The sequence below is a fragment of the Pteropus vampyrus genome, unplaced genomic scaffold (genome assembly GCF_000151845.1).
Source record: "Pteropus vampyrus isolate Shadow unplaced genomic scaffold, Pvam_2.0 Scaffold285, whole genome shotgun sequence".
NCBI lineage: Eukaryota > Metazoa > Chordata > Mammalia > Chiroptera > Pteropodidae > Pteropus > Pteropus vampyrus.
Genome location: NW_011889066.1, coordinates 672564 through 692229, shown reverse-complemented (window position 1 = coordinate 692229; position 19666 = coordinate 672564). Strand labels below are relative to the sequence as shown.

The 19666-nt window shown below is 40.3% G+C and overlaps 1 protein-coding gene across 3 annotated transcripts in view; it reads right to left on the bottom strand.

Annotated features, from left to right (window-relative positions):
• The window catches only part of MGLL (monoglyceride lipase), a 122942-nt gene that overhangs the window by 28061 nt on the left and 75215 nt on the right, over positions 1 to 19666 (bottom strand). For 2 of the 3 annotated variants that reach the window (XM_011376049.2, XM_023520938.1), the window contains 2 exons: positions 2609 to 2745; positions 1182 to 1292 (listed from right to left, as the gene is read on the bottom strand). In XM_011376049.2, the coding sequence (XP_011374351.1) occupies positions 1182 to 1292; positions 2609 to 2745 (248 nt within the window). The remainder of the gene's footprint in view (positions 1 to 1181; positions 1293 to 2608; positions 2746 to 19666) is intronic. The other variant, XM_011376051.2, reaches the window with a different exon arrangement.

The window sequence follows — 19666 nt, the reverse complement described above, 5'->3', positions numbered from 1 at the left end:
GGAAACCCTTACATAGGACCTGCTAGCTCATCTCTAGGGCCAGGATTAAGTCTGTGGCTGTTGGCTGTAGGAAACGTTTGAGGACATTTTGATAAGATTTCATTCCTTGTCCTGTGTTCCCCTCTTTGGGTCCTCAGGGGAATATCGGAGGCATCAGAGCTAAGGCAATGATTTAAATAATCTCACTGTCACTGATGGTAAGGCTAAGGAAGGTAGGGTGAGCCCATGGCCTAATAGCTGCCTAGTTCTCTATGGCCCTGTGACTTGACTTACCACCTCACCCTCCATACTTCTTTGAGAGTTCTGAGTACTGGCTCAGGAGGCAGAAGTCCCACATGGCACTGGGGTGAGATGGAACATTCCTTGGGGATACGCAGGGTGGGGATTTTCTACTTTAATTCAGTTATTATTTCTCTCAAGCTTCATGCCCCTAAATAATAGGTCTACCATATGTCAACAACCCACATTCACAGTTAAGCAGGCCACCAGTTTCCTCTCCTTTCTCAGAGAGAGAAGGCATCTATTCTACTTCTGGTAGTATTATTGGCTCATTTGTCTTTTCAACGCAGCTCAAAGCCCCAGAAACAAGAGGTGTACACATATGCCATTGTGTAACATTTTAACCAGAAAAACAAAATGATGGCTTGGTTAGACTCTGAGGGGAAAGGGCACTGGGATGGAGGAGAGCTACAGTGAACATGACTCTATGTTGCAATTACAAATAGCCTACAAACAGTGCACTTTTGGCTGAAGTTGGTAAACAGTCAATGAAAATTGCCCTTGCTTGTGACTTTTTAACAAAGGTTACTTTGCTGGATTCCTAACAAGTGTAACTCTCCTTTTTTTTTTTTTTTTTTTTTTCCAAAGATACCAAGGATCAGCCTTGAAAATTCTTTACAATTATCTTGAGCAGAAATGACTCTTTTTTTTTTTTTTTTTTTTGTTCAACAATAAAACATGCACAAACAGGAAGTCATTTTTCCTTTGTCTTTGGGGGAAAAACGTGCCCGACTTTAGAAATTATAAACCCCGGTGGCAACAATGTTTGATATTTGTCTAAACCTCATCACAATAGTGCATGAAGTTCAAGAATGGACTTTGGCCCGTTTCCCCAGCCTCCAGATATAAATGGACGCTCCAAGTCCTTGGGAAGCTGCAGAAGTTTCACAGAACTAGTTTACCTTGAAAGTTGTTGCAGACTCAGGATTGGCAAGAACCAAAGGTGAAATGAGAACCATGCCAGAGAAGTGGCCTGGCCTCTCTGCAGCTGTGAGGATGGCGATGGCACCTCCCTGCAATGCAAAATGGGCAGAGTTGCTGTGTGCTGGCTTCTACCAGCACGTGGATTTCTAATGAGACCGATGGATGAGGTCCTCCTAAGCTCCGGGCCTGGCTGAGAACCCCGAGGAGGTCTACCTTGGAATAGACACCACTGAATGTTGGATAAACTGAGTCTGCAATTATTTTACTACACGTTTTTTTCCAAAAGCAAACATTTCAGAGAGATATAAATAAGGTTCCTGCTTGTGGGCTGCAAATTAAACAACACATTCCTACTTCATTTCAAGCCAAAAGCTGGCAGATATCCAATTCATCCATTCCATCAGGCTTAATATGAGATTTTTAAAAAATTTGTAGTCTGATCATAATAAGAAGTTGCTATGCCTTTTTTTTTCCCTCCCTGGTTCAGTAAAGGCCCCAGAAGTTTAAGATCCAAGAAAAATAGTGAACGTGAATGGTGTTGAAGGTCTGAGGCCTTGGCTGTTTGCTGAAGCTGCAGGTAATTTGAACCAAGGGCGGAAACTGCAAATGCTTTCAGGGGCCAGGCAGGTAAGAGAAACACAAGAACAGAGCCAGGCTGTGATATAGGGGGCGGAAGCTCTGCCCTGGATTGAAAAGTTTCACCATATCCAAAATCGAGCAGTTCAAATTCTCTGCCAGCCAACACTTCAGGTTGGGAAGATTTGTCCCAGTTTGGATGCTGCCAGTTTGAAGACTCCCAATTTAAAGATTATATGTGGTCAATTCCTGCAGGGTTTTATACAGTTAAAAGGTGAAAAAAAATTTTGAATGACCTTTAAGGAATTGTATCCATAGGGAGCCTACTTCTCATCTGTACTGTACAGCTCCAAAGAAAGCATTCAGGAGTTTTGGCACATTCAGTGTGCTTCTCACTGACTAACGCGCCATCCCTGCTCTGAGAAGTGGCTCTGCGGGGAGCAGAAGTGCCCTTGAGGGCCTCACTATGAAATGGCACTGAGGTGGAAACTGGGTTTTAAAAAAGATCAGTTTCCCAAGAGGCCCCACAGCCAAGCTCTTCAGTAACAACGGATGGGCCACCTCCCGGTGCCTTGGGCTCTGGCAGGAAAAGATGGACTGCTCTGAGCTCCCTCCAGGGCTGTCTCCAGGACTCAGAACCTGGCCTGGTTCCTAAGCACAAAATTGCCTGGGAACTCCAAGTGCAGGGCATTTAGAGTAGGGTGTGCCAACCAGGCAGGGAGAGAGGACGAGGCAGGGAGGCAGGGCTACCCCTTCTCCATCAAGGGGTTCTCACATTGCCCAGCCAATGCAAGTTCTTATTGAACTGGGTCTTCTGTGGTCAACTTACCATGGAGTGGCCCAGAAGGAAGACAGGAACTCCTGGGTAGTCTTTTTGCACAAAATCTACATGCTGTAACACATCCCTGATGAAAACGTGGAAGTCAGACACTACCATCCTCTCCCCTTCACTCTGTCCATGGCCAACTGGAAGGGAATGAGAGACAAGAGAATTGTAGTCACTAAGGGGGTTGACTCCTGCCCAGGCTCAGCAGTTTCCTCACTGGAATCACCAGCCACTCTTTACTGAGAACCTGAATGGATGATGTCATTGAAGCCTTTCCAACCATTCTTGAATGTGGAAATTAGTCTCCACTCATCGTACAGATTAGGATGTTAAGGCATAGGGTGGTTAAGGAACTCACCCACAATTACACACAATCAGGAAGAGATGAACCATTCTGTAGATTCTGTCCACACAGCTGGGATGCTTTCCCTGTGGCTGTTTCCGAGGAAGAAAGAAAAGTAGATAAAAAGAGAAATTCACCAAGCCTAATTTTCTGCCAAGTGGCCAGGAGTAAGACTAATGAGGCACAGAATTTTCCTGGGTTTTCCCAGTTCCTTGACCCTCACAGTTGTGTTTCGGTATTAGTCTTTCACCAGGTAAAGTGTCACTTTTTTATAAAAGATAATATGGCAAACACAAAATAGTAAAGTGTGCTTGCCAGAAATCCTCTCAATTATGTAGCAATGAAACCAGGTCATGTTCTATCTCTTTGGGATTTTATTATCTGTCACATATCTGGGCTGTTCATTTCTCCAGTTCTTTTCTTAGGGTCTCTCCACTTTTTCCCTCTGAGAAGGACATAAGTTGCTATAGAAACAACATGCTGACTGCAGCTTCCATATTCAGGCTGAAAGCTGCTGATGTGATGATTTGAAAATCACCAGAAAGAAAGGGCTCCCAGAGAACAGGGACCATACAGCAAGAGCGTCTGCCCAAACCCTTCCTGCTGCCTTGGTGAGTAAGTTATTATAGTAATAATGATAATAACACTTTTTTCACAGATGGGAAAGGTGAAGACTCATCATCACCTGGAACCGACTGGCTGTCCAGACCTCAGACTCAGACACCCTCAGTGTGGTCTGACCACAAACTCTTGTTTCCTACTGTCCTATCTCCTCCTCCTATGTGTCCCCACTTTCCTATTCAGACCCACCTCTCTGACCATTGCATGCAGCCCAGGGCCCACCGGTCTGTTACCCTCTCAGAACTGAGGACTTTTTTCCCTTTTAAAATTTTATTAAATTTAATTTTGTATTGTGATAAAAAATCAATGACGTCAAATTTATATATAACATAAAATACCATCTTAACCATTTTTTAGTGTATAATTCAGTGATATTAAGTATATTCATACTGCTGTGTAACTGTAACCATCACCACCATCCATCTCAGAACTTTTTCATCTTTCCAAACTGAAATTCCATATTCATTGTTATGCACCGAATTGCGTGCACCTCCCCCACCCTCCACTGATATGTTGAAGTCCTAACCCCCAGTACCTCCAGTATGACTATTTGGAGAGGGGACATTTGAAGAATAACTAAGTTAAAGTGAGGTCACTAGTTTGGGTCCTAAGTCATATTGGATTAGAGGAGATTAGGACACAGATACACATAGAGGGAGGACCACGTGAGGACACAAGGAGAAGACAGCTGTCTGCAAAACAAAGAGAGAGGCCTCAATGAAACTAAGCCTGCTAACACCTTGATCTCTGAGTTCCAGCCTCTAGAACTGTGAGGAAATAAATGTCTGTTGTTTAAACAACCAGGCCTGTGGTACTTTGTTACAGCAGCCTGAGCAGAGTAATGTGTCCGTTAAACATTAACTCCCCATTTTCATCCCTCAGCCCCTAGCACCCACTCTTCTACTTTCTGTCTCTATGAATTTGACTACTCTAAGTACCTCCTATAAGTGGAATCATATAGTTTTGTTTTTTTGTGTGTCCAGCTTATTTCACTTAGCATAATGTCCTCAAGGTTTATCCTTGCTGCACCATGTGTTGGAACCTCCTTTTTTTGGGGGCGGGGTACTGAATAATATCCCATTGTATGTATAGACCACATTTTGTTTATCCAATAAACTGTCAATGGACACATGGGGCGCTTTCACCTCTTAGCTATTGTGGATAATGCTGCTATGAAAATAAGTGTACAAATATCTGTTCTAGTCCCTGCTTTCAATTCTTTTGGGTATATACCCAGAAGTGGGATTGCTGGGTCATACGGTAATTCTGTTTAGATTTTTGAGGAGCAGCCCTTCTGAGTCTTCTGCTCTGGATTCAGTTCACAGCTGTCCTTTTCCAGCTGATTCCATGGCGGCTGGGTGAACTTGAGTGTGTGAGCCAAATAACACCAAGGCTGGCTGGTGACTTATTGCCTCTTCACACATATTCGGCTGCCAAACAAATTTGCCTCAGCATCTCTTCCAAATGTCTTCATTATCCTAAAGCCTGTAAACCTACTTCCCGACTCCGAGCAGATATTATCACTCTTTTCCTTTTTAAAAACATGGGACCATCCAACATGGCCCTCTTCGCCCTCACCCCCTGTGACGGTTTTCTTCTTTACAGGTTGGACCCTTCCTGATCCTAGACACTCCCGCCCAGCTCTCCCAGTGTTTGTTCTCTCTCTCTCTCTTTCTTTCTCTCTCTCTCTCTCTCTCCTCCTGCCTCAACAATATGCTCTATTCTTCCCTCCCTCCTTCATCTTCTAGGCCCTTCAACCACCAACTTCTTTCTCTCTTTCCCCTCAGTCTTCAGAGAATGAACTACACTCACTGACCTTTCCCACCCCATCTTCTCTCTAACCTGTGGAGGTACTGCCCTGACCCCACTAAGTCACCAGAGACTCCTGCTGGCCGTGCACAATGGCTGTCCCTCAGCCTTCCCTCAGTCCTTGCTCTCCTTCCACTGTCAGCTTGGCTGGTTGCGCACTGCATCCCACACAGTCTTGGTGGATCCTGTCACAGGTCCATGGAAATAAACTTCTCCTTCACCTCTCTCCCTACTTTTTCTTTGCCTCCTTTCCCTGGCCAGCTTCTGCACTACCTTCATACATTCATTTTTAATTTCAAAAAATTGCATTGTAAAAGAGAATTCATTCACATGGTTCAAAAATCAAAGTGGTATAAAATGGTGTAATTGAACACGTTCCTTGCCATCAATTTGTTCTTCTTCCCCTAAGTTCTTCCCAAGGTATCTCCTGTCTCCTTCTAGTGCCTCTTTATAAACAAATACAAATCTTGATTTTTATCTCCCTTTTAAAACATTAAGAAACATAACATATACAGATCTGCATCTTGCTTTGTCCACCTGACAATATATCCAGAGGATTTTTCAACATTTGAAATAGAGTTTCTCTCGAGCTTTTTTCTCCAACTTTTCATTAAAAAATTTTCAAACACACAAAAACATGGGAAGAATATTACAATACAGACCCTATGCTTACCATCTATTTTCCACAGTTGTCAACATTTTACTTCCTTTATGCATATGTAGTTCTAAATATAAAAAGGGCTGAATCATTTAAAGTAAGTTGTAGATTTTAACAATTGGAAAATCTGGGTAGAGAATATACAAAGGTTCTTTGCATTAATCTTGCAAATTTTCACTAAACTGAAGTCATTTCTAATAACAATTTTATAAAAGGTCATAGCTAGCATGACACTCTATCCCTAGACACTTGAGTGTGCATCTCCTAAAAAACACATTCCCTTCATAATTACAATGCTACTTGCCCACTATGTAAACTTGCAGTAGCTCCCTGATATCATCTCACATTCAGTCCAAATTCAAATTTCCCAGTTGTCTCCAAATATTTTATAGCTGTTTTTAAGACCCAGGATACAAAGTTCATACACTGTATTTTGTTGTTGTTGTATTTCTTTTGTTTGTTTAAATCTACAACTTTCCATTCACTTTTATTTTGAAGAGACCAGGCCAGTAAAATGTCCTATATTCTGAATCTGATTGGTTTTCCCTCATACTGTTCCTGTGTTCCTACTATTCATTAAGCACTTTCTTGCTTTCCGGCACAAGTGTCTGTGACTTCTGTAAACTTTCCCTGCCCTAGATCTAAAATTAAGCATTTTTTCCAAGGAGCCCCGGATCCTGTTAGTATGGAATGGTGTTTCAATACCAATATTTAACTATTGGAGTGCTCAATCCCATCCGGGTGCCATAGTTTTTGTGCTCTCTCAGTGGGAAGAGCTAGGAAACAATTTTTTTTCAAAATCAAGAGTTCATATTGATATTTCTGGTTAAAAATCAGTGTTCCAAGGTTTTTCTTAACTTCCCTGAGTTTATATTTTATCTCTTTTCTCTGACACTGAAAATGTTAGTTGCTAATAGCATTAACATAGTCACTTATCTGTGGTGTTAACAATGTAATGACAGAATAGTTTCAAAGTCACAATATTACCACCAACAATAAGCCAACTGAGGGAAACTTAACATTTCTTTGCATTTCCTTTTGTCCCTAGAATATACTTCAATAATGATAGGGCCAGAGTATTGTGTTCAGGGTTCAAATTATTACGCATGTCATAATTACTTCCTCTTCGTGCTCATGTTACTAATTTGATATACAATTTGGTTCATTAAGTTCAAATTAAATTTGTTTCCAATTGTAGGTTTTGCTCTTTTGCTTGTTAATTTAATTTCCTTTTCTGAATATAAAAACATTTACCTGGTACAACAGTCACAAATATATAAAAAGATTCATCCATCGAAGTCTTGCTTCTATTCCTATCTCCTCCACCTCTCTCCTCTTGTTCCCTATAGTTAATCGTTTTAATTATTTTGTTTTTTCTTTGAAATATTTCTTTGTGCTAGGATAAGAAAATTATGTATGTATGTATGTATGTATGTATGTATCTTTCTATCTATCTATCTATCTATCTATCTATCTATCTATCTATCTATCTATCCATCCATCCCTCATTTTCCCTCCTTTCTTACCTAAAAGGTAGCTGCCACACATCTATCCTCTACACCAGATTTGTTTCACTTTATCATATTCTGGAAATTACTTCATAACACAAACAGACCCCAGAATTCTTCTTCAATCTGTTGTACTTTGTGTGAATGAATTATAGTTTATTCGAGTAGCCCCTTCTTGACAAATATTTACATCATCCAATCTCTTGTTTATCAAACATTTGACTATAATGAATAACCTTGGGATATTTTATTTCATCTTTGTGAAGGAGTGATTTCAGGGTATATGCTTAGATTCAGGGTTGCTTGGTTGAAAGGTGTGTACATATGTCATTTTGGTAGATATTGCCAAATTCCCTTCAATGTGGGACATGCCATCTTATTCTACCTGCGAGGTATGGGAGAGGACCTGTACAAACAAAGTGTCTTTTCAGCTTTACAAACAAAGTGTCTTGTTTGTCATTTGGATTTTTGCTCACATGATAGAGAAAGAGCAGGCTGAGCATCTTGCATTTTAAGAGCCACTTGTATTTCTTTTTTGGCAAACTGAGAATCTATGTCTTTGCTTACTTTTTCTATCTGGGTTTTGCATTCCTTCTTGATATTTAAGAGCTTTTTGTGCTTAGTTGGTCATTTGTCTTTTGCCTTTGTTTATGTTGTGTTTAGCTATGCAGAAGCTTATTATTTTTAAAAGGTCAAATTATCAATCTTTTCTTTTTATGGCTTTTTAATTTTAATTCTGCTTAATAAAAGCCTTCTCTGTTCCAGAGTTATAAAGGAATTCAGCCATATTTTCTGTAAGTTCTTTTATGATTTCCTTTCTTTTTTTGTGGTAACATCACATAACATATAGTTTACATTAACCATTTTTAAGTGTTCAGTTCAGTGGCATTAAGTATATTCACACTGTTGTGTGACCATAACCACCATTCATCTCCAGATACGGTTTCATTTTCTACATGTTAATTTTTCACTTATGGTGTGAGAAAGGGATCTCTTCTCCTATGGTTCTTTTCTTCCTTCCTTCTTTCCTTCCTTCCTTCTTTCCTTCCTTTCTTTTTCTTTCTTTCTTTCTTTTCTAAATTGAGGTGAAAGTTGCATTACATAAAATTAACCGTTGTGAAGTGTACCAACTGAGTTGCATTTAGTACATTCATAATGTTGTTCAGCCATCACCTCAATCAAGCTCCAAAATGCAAATGGGTCTTAACTGTCTTAACACTGGTCCCTCTGCCTCACTAGAAAGCACAGTCTAAGCCATATTCACACCCAACTGCCCACTGTTTCTCAAAATGCATCCACACTTTCCTACCCTGTGCCTCTCATTGAACACCCCTCTGCTGTGGTGCCCTCACTCCAGCACCAGGCCAGAAGCAAAGTCTTTTAAGGCTCATCTCAAATCCTATCACTTCTATGGAGTCAATTCCCTCAACACAAGTGCAAGTTTTTCCTTCCATACCCTCAAAGCATTTCTTGTCCTTACCATACAGGAGTTGATTAGAGTTTCCTCTCTTTCTCCCTTCTAGTACCATTCCTCTCTGTGGACAGAGGGTCCCTGGAGCCAGGGTGACAAACAGCTCTGATTGCAAAGTGGAGGCCCCCTACTGCACTGCTGTGAGCGATTAGTGATGTCTGTCATGTGATTAGTGATGCCTGCCATAAATTAGGGGAGTAGTTTCAAAACACGCGTGCCCCATATTTGCCAGGGCTGATGCTGACAGCAAGGATTGTATTTTATTTATGTGCATATTCATCAGGGCTCCTTGTATAGGCCTGGCAGAGGCTTGATAAATGTCAATTGAAGTGAATTCTAGGCAGTAGTTTCATAATGGCCACTCATCTCAGGAATGGAGATTCAGCTCCATTACTCCGGCTATAGCTAATGTGATGCATTTCCTTTCTCATCATGTAAGCTGATCTACAGAGCAGCAGTTCTGCACATGTGATTAAATCATTCTTTCTTAGTACTTTTTTTTTTAAAGAAAGAACCCTGAGCCACAGACCTTAATCCAATGTATTTTTAGTTTTGTTTACCTTGATTCTGTTATGTACTATGTTTTTAATTTTTTGCATTTTGATGCTTTCCCACCTTGTTAAAGCTGACTCTAGAGGGACTTCCCCTCCCAAAATCAGCTAATTTCTAGAGATAGGAAAGAATTTGCTTGTGAGCTAGCCCTTCAAAACCGATCAATCCAGAGTCCACATCCCCAACCACCTCCTCTATGGGCTTTCACACTTCAGACCAGTAGTTCCCTGATCTGATCACCGAGGACCAGGAACCAGAGAACTAGAGACAACTCCTATACCCCAGAGCCTGCTGAAGTGATTCAAAGCAGCCAACCCTGAGCCTGCTTACCTTGCTTCACCTGTTCCTTCCCCCAGAAACCACAATGAAGGCTTCCGCCCACATTTCCACCCCTCACAACTGCCCCTGGTGTTTCCCTGCATGGTGAACCATGTCTCCTGTTGCCCAGAATCTGTGAGTACAATAAATTCTTCCTTCATAACAGTCATTTCTGTATCTGTGTGTTTTACCATACCTGATTAAAACGAAGCTCAGCTACCCTTAAAACACTCTATTACTATAGTGATGAAAAATAACCATGTTGTTGAATGATTAAATGATCCCAGTCTCTTTTTCACATACAAAATATTTCTATCTGAAAATAACTTTCCATGCTACTGCCATGTGCAAAAAAAGAGAGATCACTGAGAAGTATCCAGAAAGCTGATGATCTTGTTAGTGCTAGAATAGGAAGAAATGGACATTTCATTTCCATTTTCTTAAAAACTGGTATTAGTTAGTATTCATTCACTCACTCTCTCTCTTTCTCTCTCTCTCTCTTGCCTTTCTTTCCCTTCCTTCCTTCCTCTCTCCCTCCCTCTTTCTCTTTTTCTCTTTCTTTCTTTCACAATATTTATAAGAGTTCATTTGAGCCAAACTGAGGACATATGCTGTGGAGCAAGATCTCAAATGCTCCTCATTTTCTTACAGAAGAAATGGCTGGTCAAATACAGCCTTGAGTAAGAAAAGAGAGATTAAGCATTCAAAAAGCAACAGTAATAACACTGGACATTTGTGTGACAATGTGTAATTTACAAAGCCCTTTCTTAGAGTTTATTTCATTTGATCCTTACAACTCTGTGAGTCTAGGATTCTTTCCCCTTATTTCTAGCTGAGAAAACTGACCCTCAGAGAGACTGGATGGAGCTGAGCCTCCAAGTGAGTTAGAGCCTGGACAAGGACTTGAGTGCAGGCTTCGGGCTCCAAATCCATTATGTTCACTGTCATAGCTCAGTGTAAAACATGGGCAGGAAGCAGAGAAAATCACAGACTGATAGAATGAAAGAAAAGCCCTTCCTAAATGGATAAAGAACATGCTATAAAAGCACACAGCTAGCACCTTCCCTTTGAGCTTGTGCCCAGAGCTGCTCACACCTGAGGCAAGTTCTGTGAGTGCTTGGTGTTCTCACCTGGAGACAGGTCTCACTCACTCTGTGGCTGAACTCTTTAGTGTCTGCAGATATGCAAACATGGAGACCACTGAGAAGTGTCCTTTGGGAGCCTTCCAAATATTTGAGAGCGGGTACAGTGGGAACATAAGGGCTGGGCCAAAACGGACACTGGTATTAATACAACAAATAGCAACATTCATTCACTGAGAACCTTGAATCTATGAGCTTGCTGCTTTCAAGGATGTTTCCCATGGCATGCTCCATAGGCACCTGCATGAGCTTTTTGGAAACAAAGACTGGTCTTTGGGAGGGTCAGCAACTTCCCTGCCCAGGCTCTCTGAGGCAGTGTGGAACTAGAAGACTGGCTGGGAAAAGGAGAGGGAGGATGGCTCAGGTCTGAAATAGAACGAGAAATTGGCGGGAGGAGGTGTGGTGCCTTGGGGCTGGGACCCACTGTCCAGGTATAGCCTCTCCCTGGTGGGAGAGACGGGGTGTCAAGGAGAGCTTTAGGCACAACAGTGACATTTGCATTTAAAAAAATTAACCTCATTGCCTTACACCTAGAAAAAGAGAACAAATGAAGCCCGAAGTGAGTAGAAAGAAGGAAATAATAAAGATCAGAGTGGAAATAAATGAAATAGTCTTAAAAAACAATACAAAAGTTCAATGAAACCAACATCTTGTTCTTAGAAAAGATAAACAAAATTGATAAACCTTTAATCAGACATCACAAAAGAAAGAGGACTCAATTAAATAAAATCAGAAATGATAGAGGAGAAATGACAACTGACAACACAGAAATACAAAGGATTGTAAGAATATATTATGAATAATCATATGCTAACAAATTGGACAATCTGGAAGAAATGAATAAATTCCTAGAAATATACAATCTTCCAAGACTGAGTCAAGAAGAAACAGAAAACCTGAACAGACCAGTAACTACTAACAAAATTGAACCAGTTATCAAAAACTCCCTCCCAAAAAACGAAAGTGCTGGACTAGATGGCTTAACAGATAAATTTTACCAAAAATTCAAAGAAGAATTAATACCTATTTTTCTCAAACTATTCCAAAAAATTCAAGAGTCAGGATGGCTCCCAAGCTCATTTTGAGAGGTCACCATTACCCTGATTTTAAAATCAGACAAAGACATTACAAAAAAAAAAAAAAATTAGAGACCAATATCTCTGATGAACACAGATGTAAAAATCCTCAATAAAATATTAGCAAACCAAAGTCAATAATACATTAAAAAATATCATGCACCATGATCAAGTGGAATTGATTCTAGGATACCAGTTTCGTTCAGTATATGCAAATCCATTAATGTAATCTACCACATAAACAAAATGAAGTATAAAAATCATATGATCATATCAATAGATGTAGAAAAAGCATGACATAATTCAGCATCCATTTATGATAAAAACTTTCAGCCAAGTGGGAATAAAGGTAGCATACCTCAACATAATAAAGGCCATATATGACGAACCCATAGCTAACATCATACTCAATGGTGAAAAACTAAAAGCATTTTCCTTAAGGTCAGGAACAAGACAAGAATGTCCACTTTCACCACTTATATTTAACATAGAATTCTAATAGAATTCTTAGCCACAGCAATCAGACAAGAAAAAGAAATAAGAGATATCCAAATTAGAAAGGAAGAAGTAAAACTGTTATTTGCAGATGACATGACACTTACAGAGAGAACCCTAAAGAATCTATCAAAAACTGTTAGAACTGATAAATGAATTCAGTAAAGTAGCAGGATACAAAATTTAGAAATCAGTTGCATTTTTATATACCAATAATGAACTATCAGAAAGAGAAATTAAGAAAATAATCCTATGTACAATTGCATAAAAAAATTACCTAGGAATAAATTTAACTAAGGAGGTGAAAGGCTTGTACTCAGAAAACTATAAGACAGTGAAGAAAGAAATTGAAGAAGATACAAATAAATGGAAGCATATACCATGCTCATGGATAGGAAGAATTAACATCATTAAAATATCTACCCAAAGCAATTTATGGATTCAACGCATCTCTGTCAAAATACTCATAGCGTTTTTCACAGAACTAGAATAAATAATCATAAAATTTATGTGAAACCACAAAGATTCTGACAGCCAAAGAAGTCTTGAGAGATAATATAGTTGGTAGCATCATACTACCTGATATCAAACTATACTACAAAGCTACCATAATTAAAATAACACAGTAGTGGCATAAAAACAGACACATAGATAGATGAAACAGAATAGACAGTTCAGAATTAAACCCATGCCTATATGGTCAATTAATCTATGACAAAGAAGGGAAAATATACAATGAGATAAAGACAGAGTCTTTGATAAATAGTATTGGGAAAAGTGGACAGACACATTGCAAAAAAAAAAAAAGAAAAAGAAAAAGAAACTATACCGCTTTCTTATACCATATACAAGAATAAACTCAACTAGGAATAAAAACTTAAATGTAAGACCTGAAACCATAAAAATCCTAGAAGAAAACATAGGCAGTAAACTCTCTGACACTGCTTTTAGAATATACGTATATATTATAGGATATGTCTCCTTAGGCAAGGAAGAAAAAAAAATAAAAAAGAAACAAATGGGATTAGATCAAACTAAGAAGTTTTGCACAGCAAAGGAAACCATCAAACGAAAAGACAACCTACTGAATGAGAAAAGATATTCACTGATGATATATCCGATAAAGAATTAATATCCAAAATATATAACGAACTCATACGACTTACCACCAAAAAGACAAACAATCTGATTAAAAAATGGGCAGAGGATCTGAATAGACATTTCTCTAAAGAGGACATACAGATGGCTACTAGGCATATGAAAAGATGTTCAACGTCACTAATCATCAGAGAAATGCAAATTAAAACCACAGTGAGATATCACCTTATACCTGTCAGAATGGCTATCATCAATAAATTAATGAATAGTGTTGGTGAGGATGTAGAGAAAATGGAACCCTAGTGCACTATTGGTGGGATTGCAGATTGGTGCAGCCACTAGGGAAAACAGTATGGAGTGTCCTCCAAAAATTAAAAATAGAATTACCTATGACACAGCAATTCAACTTCTGGGTATTTATCTGAAGAAATCTAAAACACTAATTTGAGTAGATATATGCATCCCTATGTTCATTGCAGTGTTATTGACAATAGGCATGATATAGAAGCAACCTAAGTGTCTAGTGATAGATGATTGGAAAAAGAAGTAGTAGTATATATACACAATGGAATATTACTTGGTCATTAAAAAGAACGGACTCTTACAATTTACGATAACATGGATGGACCTAGAGGGTATTATGCTAAGTGAAGCAAAGACAAATACTATATGATTTCACTTACATGAGGGATCTAAAAAACAAAATAAACAAATAAACAGAAATAAACTCATAGATACAGAGAACAAACTGATGAGTTGCTAGGGGGAAGGGAGATTGGGGCAATGGTTGAAAAAGTGAAGGGATTAAGAAGTACAAATTGGCAGTTATAAAATAGTCATAGGAATGTAAAGTACAGCCTAGGGAATATAGTCAATAATATAGTAATAATCATGTATAGTGTCAGATGGGTACTAGATTTATGGGTAGAGAAGCACTTTGCAAGTTATATAAATATCTAACCACTTACCCACTATGCTGTACACCTGAAACTAATATAATATTGAACTTCAACTGTAATCGGAAAAAAAAAATTGTAAATGTCCTCTTTGGATCATGTTTGCTTACGATCATCATGGAAAGTCTTGCCTAAAGCTTTGTCTACCAACTATGTCTACACTGCCCTGGGTATAGAGAACCCCAAAGTGGCCTTTACTTAGGCTACCAGAGGATAGGAGGGAGAGCTTTGCCTTTGAGCAGAGGAAGGAGTTTAGGGGTGTGGAGTGCCACCTGGGCTGGGGCAGGGTGAAGATGAAGCCATTTAAAGAAGATTCTAAGTGAAGAAAGACACAGATGCCAAGGTGAGAACAGACCTCCGGTCTTTTCTTAACGCACTAAGCCCCACACAGAAGGGTACGGCCCTTGGCTCAAAGGTTGGCTTGCAGCATCATCTATTTCACTTGCAAATGAGGAGACAGTCCCCGAGAAGTTGAAAATCCTGCATGAGGCCTTGCAGTGGTGGGACCAGATTTGATCTGAGGAAGACTGAATCCAGAGTCCACTTCTTAACCATTGTGGACTCAATGGCTGCCTCTATGATTTCCTATTTCCTCCCCTAAATCTACCTTGAACATGTTTTACTTTGTTAATGAGGGAAAAGATGTGGCATGTATTATTTAAAACGCAGGCAAACGAATGTAGGCAAATGTGTATCTTCTGAAAGACAAAAGTCAGAGAGGCAAGTCTAGAATGATGAGATGGCCTCTACAAGACCTTGGGGCACCTAGCTGCCTTTGCCGTCTTCATTCTGAAAGCATTGCCATTGTCCCTATGGTGAAGGGTCTGTAGTGGAGCCCACAGTTTTGGTTTTCCTAATCCTAAACCACATGCTCTCTACTGGGGGTTTCTATACAAACAGAAAGCTCCTCTCATCTCTCACCTCTGCTCTCTTGGAGGTGCCAACCAGAGAGTATTTCCAGGCTCTCCAAGGTGGCCAAATCCCATAGGCCACACCTCTGGCCCTGTAGGATTTGCTCAGGCTGCCAAAGGAAACAGCTCCATTCAAAGGAAGAAAGAACTAGTTAGAAAAAGGGCTCTGATCTTGGTTTTGGCCCAACTCCACAATGCCCAGGTAGAAAGATCCAAGGGGCAATTAGCTCTTTAGCTGGCTATTGTATTTATTCACATCAGCTCAGAGAGTTTCTTTGCTCTTGATTTTCAAGGGGATCTTTTCTCTCGCCAGTGAGGCAGCCATGGGAGGTGCAGGGGCTGAGGCAGAGCCAAGGCTCTGGAGAGCAGGCTTTGGTTTCCCTGGGAACATCTGAGTTGTAAAAGGACAGAAACTTCCTTCCACCCTACATTCTTGGCCATCCCACAGGAGGTCAGCAGGTCCCAAGAGCGGGGCAATCTTGTAGGATGTGTAGTTAAGGCCCATTAGACGGACAATCATTGTGGAGCCTTTGACTTTGGAGACCACATGACTGGACCAGCAGAAGCCAGATGTGGGAGTCATGGCCACTCAGACACAGAGGGAGAACTGTAGCTACTTGTAGATGAGTGTCAAAGTGGCACAAAGCTCTGTTAAGATTAAGTGCCCATTTTCAAATTTAAAGGGAGTCACAAACTCATATATGTTACAGGAGAGAGAGAAACTATTACAATCACTTTGGAACACAATTTGGTGTCTGTAAGGTGGAAATTCCATAGTTTACAACCCAGCAATGACACCTCTAGATATACCTACTCCCAAGAGAAATTCTTGAGTACATGTACCAGGCTGTTCATGGCAGCCTGGAAAATGGATACATTATAGCAAAGGGAGTATTCTACAGTAGTGAAAGTGAATGAACGAAAGTTACATGCAGCAAATTAGTTGAAACTTAGAAACAAAACACAAAATGAAAAAAAGGAAGTCATAGAAGACTGCATAAATATGTAGTTTAGCCATTTATATAAAGCTAAAAAAAGCAAACAATACATATTTTTTAGAGAGCTGTACCTAATTATGTGATAAAAGCATAAAATGAAAAAGAAGGCAATGAAACACATATTTTAAGATGGTAGTTTCACTCGCCCATCTACAAAACTAGGACACATTTACTCCTAAATTTGTTGGGGGAATAAATGAAATAGCATAACATACCCGACATATAGTAAATCTTCAATGAATGCTAGCTTCCATCCTGTTTCCCTTCATATATAGTTTCAGATGAGAAAATTCATAAATGATTGTGGTGTTCAGCATTCTTCCCTGTCAGAGATTCTTCTATATGTCTAACCTGTACTTCTTACACTTTATAGGATTTGCTCTCCAAAGAAATGGAGACTAGCTGGTCTGTATCATCAGTATAATCAGAACTTTTTATAGATGAAGCATTAAATTACCTTTCAGCTCAGTTTCCTTCAAACTTAAAATTCCCAGGTTTAATATGCGACAGACATTTTTCTCTTTCCATCAAAAACACCGAGATACATCTGCTGTGCCCTCTAGATTCCAGATGTTCCCATGCAGTGCTATCACAGTTGTTTGTAGCATAGGGTTGGTAAAACATGATAAAAACATAGAAATACCACCACAGCCCAAGTTTAACTTCTATCGAAACTGTAACAAATGTTACTTTTAAAAACCAAAGGAGATTGCACATGGTAAAATGAATTGTTTTAAAAAGTGCAGATTCATTTCTCCCATATGTGAGACAAATTTTTAATATTTAAGAAGTGGAGCTTTCTGAAGCCTTGGAGATGTAGGCAACTAAACTCAGCTAAAGTCAGGATCCTACAGCACTCAGAAAAGGCTGCCGATGGGTCAGCATTTCCTCAACCATAGGGAGTAAATGTGTGTGACTGGGCATGAGAAATAGCTCCTTCTGCCCTTGAGAATTTAAACTCCTCTTCAAGAAAGGGAGCAGCTCCGTGTAGTTATACCCAGTCAGAGCCCGCAGAGTGAGGGCCCCTCACACATTGTGACTGAATGAACACTGCTGCAAAGCTAAATTCGGCTAAGATGTGATGAAAGTGAAAAGAGAAAAGAGCCTCATTTGTTAAGCACCTACTGCATGCCTATCCCAATGCCAGCTCCCTGGACCCGTGGTTCCTGTTGTTTGATAACAACTAGACTCCAGGGAGGAGTTATCAACCAGTTTAGACAGGAGATTAAAGCCAGAGAATGAGGGCAAGTAGGGTTATACTGAGGTTAAGGGTGGAGGTCGGTTGGTGTGACCTGGGCAGGTGACTTCACTCCCTGAAGGTGCAAATTTCTCACCTGCAGTAAGGGGCGCTCCATTGGGTACTGCAAGGATTAAAGGAGAGTATGAGTGTAAGGTGGTTAACACCGTGTGTGGCACACACTAAGTGTTCAATACATACTCACTGCCACCATTAGGTTATGATGAAGATGGGGGCTGGGACCCAAAGCAGCCCTGTGTTCTTTGCTCTGCAACGTGACATCTGCTATGTCATTTTCAGTTCCAGGACATCACCAACTACCTCCAAGATACAATGAAATCATCTACTGCTCCTTAAAACTGGCAGTAATTATGTAATAACATATGGTACATGGTAATGTTATATTAGTACCTGAGAATAATGTCAGAAGTGCTCATGATTCCCTGAAGCTTGGAAACAGTGATCTAAATCTTTCCTGTGGACAAACACATACATGAGCAAATCTTACCCAAGGAGGCACAAACAAGAGATTGTTTCCTGAATCACTTTATCAGGAGCTGGGTGGTAGTCCTGCATGATTATGGTGGAGGTGGAGGCTGGGGGCCTGCAGTCAGGCCTCAGGCTTTCTCCACCTACTCAAGCTTGTCAGAATAAGGGACAAAGTACAGAGAGGCCTTTGGCGGAAACCATCTGCCAGGGCAAAAGGCGTCCTGCGAGCTTGGGCACCAACCCTGCGACTGTCAGCCCAGCTCCTGCTGGAGTATGCACAGGAGAGGAGAGTGAGCAGATGGGACAGTGGCTTGGCTTCTACCAGCCGGGCGCGGAGTCCCTCTGTGCCGGCAGTGTGACTGAGAAAGGGGCCACACCTATTGCACTGTTCAGTACAGTAGCCACCAGTTATATGGGTTAGTTAAATTTAAATTAATTAAAATAAAAACTATTAAAAACTCAGTTGCTCAGTCTCATCAGGCATGTTTCAAGTGCTCAACAGCCACACATGACTGACACGTGGCTGCTATATTGGGCAGGGCTCATTCAGGACACACACATCATCGCAGAAAATCCTGTCAGGCAGTGCTGAAAATGTTTTCTGTTCAGAAGGTGCTGTGTAGCACGAAGAAAAACACCTGAATCTATTTGTCTGCCTTTGAAACAATACACCCTGTCCTTTCTCTGATTATAAAAGTAATACATGTTCAAGGTAGGTATGTGGAGAAAACCAGAAAGGCATTGGGGTGGCCACTGAGTGTAGGGCTAGGTGGACAACTCTGAGATTAGGCTGCTTTGGCCAAATCTGGCTCCCCTGTGGGAAGGCTTCACACAGGGTTTTCAACTTCTTTGAGCCTCAATCTCCTCATCTGCAAAGTGGGGATAATAGCACTTCCTTGGATTATTGGTAAGATTAAGTGAGAGAATATGTGTAAAGTGCTCAGAGCAGGGCTGGGCACAGAGGAAGCGGTCAGTAAATAAGAGTCGTTGAAATGAAAACTTAAGGAAAAAAAGGCAAAAAAAGTTCCATCCTTGCCAAACCCTGCTTTTTCAAAGTTTATGACCACATCACTTCTCTTTTACAAAAGACCTGTATTAGTACCTGTTTTTTCTAACTAAAAGAAATCTAGAGTATTTTCACTTTTATAAAACAAAGGTGAAAAGTGCAAACAGTATTCAGGGTTTGTTTTGCAGCAGCCATTATACAGGCAACTGTCAGCCTCCAGCAGTAAGCAGCGGGAGTGCCCCTGCCAAGCTCCTTCCCCAGGAACCACACTTAGCACATCAGCATCTCAAGAATCAAGTCTTTGAACTGTGTCTGTGAGCATTTGTCCTTTATTCAATTTATTTATGCATCCAAAAGCAAGATGTGTCTTAAG